General features: G+C 52.4%; 1 protein-coding gene across 1 annotated transcript; it reads left to right on the top strand.

Annotated features, from left to right (window-relative positions):
• QC761_510110 (uncharacterized protein) lies at positions 1–273 on the top strand (the record flags this gene model as incomplete). Its single annotated transcript, XM_062880218.1, has 2 exons — positions 1–142; positions 200–273. The coding sequence occupies 2 exons, from the start codon at positions 1–3 to the stop codon at positions 271–273; spliced, it is 216 nt and encodes a 71-aa protein (XP_062731551.1).
• Between the last annotated feature and the right edge of the window lie 5,679 nt (positions 274–5,952).

Below are 5,952 nucleotides of genomic sequence, written 5' to 3'. Positions count from 1 at the left end.
ATGTGCGACTACACTCAGCGAGAATATTCATGCGGTCACTTCCGCTGGATCGCCTCCAAATGGTGCCGGGAATACACTCTCACTCACAAGAGATGCCAACCCAACGTCACACACTTTGAGTACCGAGCAGAGGAGCTCTGTGGTATGTCTTCATCACTTCACTCTTTTTCCAGACCACCATCTAACACATCTTCAACAGGGGAGTGCAAACCAAAGACCTACCCCCCGTGGGAGAACATGATCAAGCGCTCCAACAAGCAGACCCTCTACTAAACAACCCTCAACAACTCTACCTACCCATTTTCTTTTTGTCATTTACACCTAGAGGACAACGACAAACAAACACACGACTACAAGGAGTGAAGAGAACAGAACGTGGAGGAAGGATTACATCAGGCCATCAACGACACACCAAAGAAGAGAGATTTGCGAAGCTCAACAGGGCTTTGCCGAATCGACACCAGGACGGGTTTACGCTACGCCAGGACTTCACAGCACGCCACCTTCGTTTTCTAATAGGCCGAAAAGCACACAGCACAGAGTCCCACAAACCGGGAGACACAGCAGTCCAGAAGCCCAACAGCCCGGCCCACCAACACCACCACCGCACACCTACCTATCACGTCACACCAAATCCTCCGGCTGTTGTGATGTGCCGGTTTGTGCTGTGCTGTTGTGCTGTGCTCCCCTCAACAAGCCCACTGCATCAAAGGTGGTATTTTCCGTCAGCCGCCCGACGCCAAAAAGCCAAATAAGCCGGCACTTCTCCACCGACACAACAAACCACACTACCAAGCCTGATGTCACCGTCACACTCGCCTCTTGTCCTGTTTTTTTCTGTGGCAGGAACACACACACATTACTCTGTACCCATCAATGTGTCCACTTCACGACCAACACGACCACGACCACTGCCACCGAATAACAACACATCATCACTCCACAGGGGGGTTCTAGCCCTCTCCATTGTACGACCATCACCACAAACAAATTTGTCGTTTTTCTTGAGTGTCCTTTTTCACCACATCTTTTTTTTCTTTTCCCTTTTTGTCATATATTCATGGGCTACACGAGCAAGCGAGGCGCTTGACTTTTTCAGGGCTGAAGGACAGCGGAGTTTTCACACATACCATTGGTTCGTATCTTTTTTTTTTGGGAGGGAAATACCATTACACGGGATAACAAGAGAGGGAGAGAGGTGTTTTTGTGTATACATTGGAACCGGGACAATTTGGGACTATGGGCTACCACACACCGCACACGCACACAAATTTTTCCGTTAAAGAGAGAAAGAAAATCAGTTTTTTGTTTTTTGTTTTTTGTTTTTTGTTTTTTGTTTTTTATCATCTTGTCGTGGAAGAAAAGAGTTTGCTTTCTCCCTATTGCAAAAACAGTAATAAAGAAATGTCATATCATACGCACATTGTTCCTCATCCATCCCTTGGTGTTGTTCCTGATCGGCCTTTCCCAACGTCACATTTGACGTAGGTACAATTGATATCAGAAGCCTAGGTACCTACTTTCGTCCGCCTCACATATCTCTCTTCTTGGCCCTGCTCATCAAAAAAAGACATCGCGAAATGTGGGGTGGATAACCACAAGCTTGACATCAGGGCATCGTCATCCCGCAAGATTACGCCGTACCATTGGGTTCAAAAACGGAAACAAATCTTGCTCATCATCAGGTTCCAGGCCCCCAAGCAACAAAAAGATTGCCGCATAGTCCAAAATGTTTTGCGGATTTACATCTTTGGAAAGGCCCTGCCAGTGCTTGTGGAGTTTTGAGCAAACAATTCCAACAACAGCAGCCCAACCGGAGAACCACGCACACAAGAAAATCCAGAGGCCGATGAGAGAGGCGGTAGGCAGGTACTCAACTGCATCACTTGCATTATTTACTTCCACCAAAGATGGCTGCCCCAAAAAAGCGAAACATCTTCCCAGAATGCTGCACGTGGTCAGCATCGGTTTCTTTTTCTCACCAAATCTCTCTCTTGTCTGTGATGAGAACATCAAAAAGTATGTCGTGTGACAAGTTTCGCTCTCAAGTCCAGCCAAAAGCCAGACTTGAGATCGTCGACAGGGGTCCCCCTCAATTAACCAAAAGAGGTCAGCCGAGAAAAAAAAGGGCCCCGCCATGCTGGGAATGACGGCGGAAGTCGTGCGGGTGTGGGTGGGTGAGCGGAATTGGGGGAGGGGATCATCCATTCGCCCTCCGCCTCCACTTCTTGTGGTTGGTTTCTGATGACCGAGAGAGAGAGAGAGAGAGAGGGAGAGAGAGAGACAAGAAGCAAAGAGCCCGGCATTTGTCTAGTGTATACCTACAGCAAAGTACCTTGCTGACCTTCATCATTGTCAAGGCGGCACAGAGGCGCGGCAATTACTTACTTGGGTGGTGTATCGATACCTAATGGTCGTTGTTGCCAGTTGGTGGTAAAGCTGCGAGGTCCGTTTTACCGCCAATGCCGCAAAATCAACACAATGCGTTCACCAACGGGGGGGGGACTATCGAAGCCCCCACATTTTCGCTTGTGGCAGCAGCCCCGGTTTTGCAACCGGCAGACCGGTCAACCAGACACCCAGACCTTGCGCCCTCCACACCACGACACTGCCCTGCACCACCATCCGTCAACAGATCAGACCGCCTCGCAACGCCAGAACAATGCGGTTTTGCTGGTCCGGAGACCCAGCTTGTAGGCCCGTGGTGGTGGTGACACAGCTCCCGGACTGGCTGGCAGAAGAGCTTTGGTGTGGTCGACAGATCAGATTCCGCTTCACCGGACGCAGGTAGGTTTGTGATCGGTACCACGATGGGCACAGAAGAGTGTTGTCTTTGACGACCTTGACATCGGTATTTTGGGGACTTCGATACACAGTCTCGAGCTTCCGAGCAGGCTCGCAAGTTACACTTGGTATTTGCTGTGCCTCCCGGGGAGCTGGCTGCAGCTAGGGTGTTTACAGTTGGGCAACAGCTTGATTGGGGGTTCGACGGCAAGCAGCACCATGCGAGGGGGTGATATGGAGTGATTGTCCATTCGGTTCCAGTCGGATGGGAGGGCATAGGCAAGCTGCCAACGACAACTATTGACGCCCGATCAACCTCTGATTCTTCAGCTGTCAAACTTCCAATTCTGCGTCTTTCTGGCCAATTCATGCTACCCCCATCAAGTCCAGGTTGCGAGTCGGGTGTGGGATTGGCGAATGAGGTGTCATGGAGACCACAGGGTGGTATGGTTTCCGGGGACCGGCGTACGCTCTGCCTTGGAAAAGCAGTCTTGGAACAGGCGCAAAGACCATGACACAAGGCCCGAAGCCACGATCGGGATCTGGGAATCGTATTTGGCGTTGCGGCCGCAAGAAAGATGGCGGAATGCAATGCCAAGTCACCTGCACATTAATCATCTGGCTGCATCTTCCAGCTTCGGCCCGCAACAAAGCCCTGAAGCATCTCGTCTCTGTTCGCGGATATGCTCAGTGTCCGGTCGACTCAGGCACCATGCGCGCGGCGGGTACCAGTTGCACGGCACCTGCTTTTGCCTGGCAGATCCAGACTTGGCTCGAGGTCGACTCCATGCAGCCACAGGCTGGGCCAACTATTGGCCAGCACTTTTTTCTCTTTTCGGCCGTCAACGATCGGGAAAGCATGGCTTTTGCAGTAGGAATGTCGAGCCGAGACGTGATGATGTGGACGGGGGGCGCCTCACACCGGACCTCGAAATTTCCGTAGACTGGCATCTGTATGGCCTCTCGCGTTAGCAATGGTAATACATGGGGGGGGTCCACGTGTCTGTCTTTCGGGACAGCCTTTGGAACGGTGAAGCTGTTGTTGAACTTCGGTACCGAGATGCTTAACTACGGGCTGACATGTGCTTTCGACGGACCGGCTCAGGCTCGACAGATTCTCGTGGTCGCTCGAATCAGGATGATGTCAAAGCCCCGGTCAGGCTTGAAACGGAGCCCCACGGTGAGGCGCGCGGGGTTGCTCAGAGGGGTATCCAGCTCGGACCACATGCGATTGTGGCATCAAGACAACTTCTGAAGTTTGCGACAGCTCGACGTTTGGGCGTGAGACATTTCTTTTCTGGGTGTTTTTGGGAGGAATTTCGAGATTCTAATCGAGAGGATGGTTTGATGTGGCATTCAGGGATGTCGCAAGACCAGGGGGGGTTGATATCAGTTGACGTTTAACTGCTCTGGGACGACATGTCCCGTGGTGGGATGAGTGGCCAGAGGTTGGCGACGTTAGTTGGCCCTTGAGTGACATTGGCTGCATTGGTCTCTGCTAATCACCGAATGTGCAACAAAGTCCTCGCCGTCTCGATGCTGCCCGAGTGTCACCAACACACAACGCCAACGCCAACGCCAACGCCCTGCTGCCGGCCGTTTGCTAGTGTCTAGATAACCATCGCGGCAGGCAACACCGCCTGACGGACAGCTACTCCCCAAGTCTGGTACGGCACGACACACCACAGACGGAACTCGGTCAGCAGCGTCAGCACCGTCCCGGCACACACACAACCCAGCTTTCCATGCCCTTCTCCGTCCGAGCGCTAGACGGCTCGATGCTATCAGAAATGACAAAGATTCGAAGATCGATTCCAGCGGCTTCCTGCCGTCGCATCGGTATTATGTCTTAGTCAGTCTTCTCTTATGAGATGCTTATAAGCTACAATACTCGTCTGAGCCTTGCTTTAAACCCCTAATCACATGAGGACGGGGCGCTGCAGCTAGACGCCAGCAGCTAGCCGCGCATGTATAGCTGCTATCCAGGTACTTTGTACGTAGCCAAGACCTCGAACGACTCGAGCTGCTGGCCGTTGACGAGAGTCGATAGGTTCCAACCACAAACTGACACAACATGATCAGCACCTTCGGCTTATTTGGCTATAAATCTAGACCTATCCCTGAGTGTCAGTTGAGACGAAAAAGACCCCGGGCCTATTCATGCAAGAGCCTCTGCGGATCCTGGCAGGGACCACGACCGCTGTGAGCGTTACCTCTAGGCATCCCTCTGGTTCGTCGGTTCTCGTTGGTGTCAACGGCGGGGCATGTGCCCTTGCAACCTGCACTTCATCTAAACGACTTGTCGTCGGTCCGCTTGTCCGAACTCGGGAGCCCGGGACCGTTGTGTTCATGTCCAGGGCTTCCTCAACGCCATGGCTTGAAGGATGGGTGAAGTGGTGTTGTGTACGAGCTACTAACTGTACCTCTGTTGGGAGGGAGCCGTGGCCCTCACTCGTGCCGAACCATCCAGCACGCAGGTTCTGCCAACCGGCTTTCCTCAACAGATCACCGTCTCTGGCAGATTATCTCTCCGTGTGCTCCTCAGAGTTCTCATTGTCACCCGGTCAGCCAACAATCCAATTTTTGTGGTCCCCCAGACCAAGGAAAACGTCCCGCACAGCCTAATATCGATGCTGCTGGTGAAGCAACGCCATGACCTCGGTGAACAATATCGCGAACCTGTCATCCCACTGATAGATACACATGGCCCATAGAAACCATACCTCAAGGCACAAGGAACCAGGCTTTGACAGATTACGGCTCCCATTCTTCCGCAACGAGCGGTCCAAGAGGTCCAAGAGGTCCCTTAACACTGCATTTCCGCATTTAGAGGCCCTTTGGCAGCCGCCTCGACCTGCAATCAACACCCCTGCCCGGCAGGCATATCTGGCATCTGCAATCCAACGTCGAATAAATTATTGATCAACGCCCCCGGCATTTTGGACCAGGATTACCACCACAGTTCTCTGGTTTGCTCCGAGATGACCACCCCTCACTCTTTCTTTGATCCCACAACGAGTGCATATTTCGTCAACATCTCCGGTGGTACCGAGCCTCCGCCGCTGCAGTTGTCTGCCGATCGTCTGCGGTCGTTGCTCTTTTCCAGCGAGTTGTCTCGGTCAGGGTTGAAACATCCAAAGCTTCTGCAGTGGGAAGTGCCAGTCATTC

This window comes from Podospora bellae-mahoneyi, chromosome 5 (assembly GCF_035222275.1).
Source record: "Podospora bellae-mahoneyi strain CBS 112042 chromosome 5, whole genome shotgun sequence".
NCBI lineage: Eukaryota > Fungi > Ascomycota > Sordariomycetes > Sordariales > Podosporaceae > Podospora > Podospora bellae-mahoneyi.
This window is presented reverse-complemented; position numbering and strand designations above follow the sequence as displayed.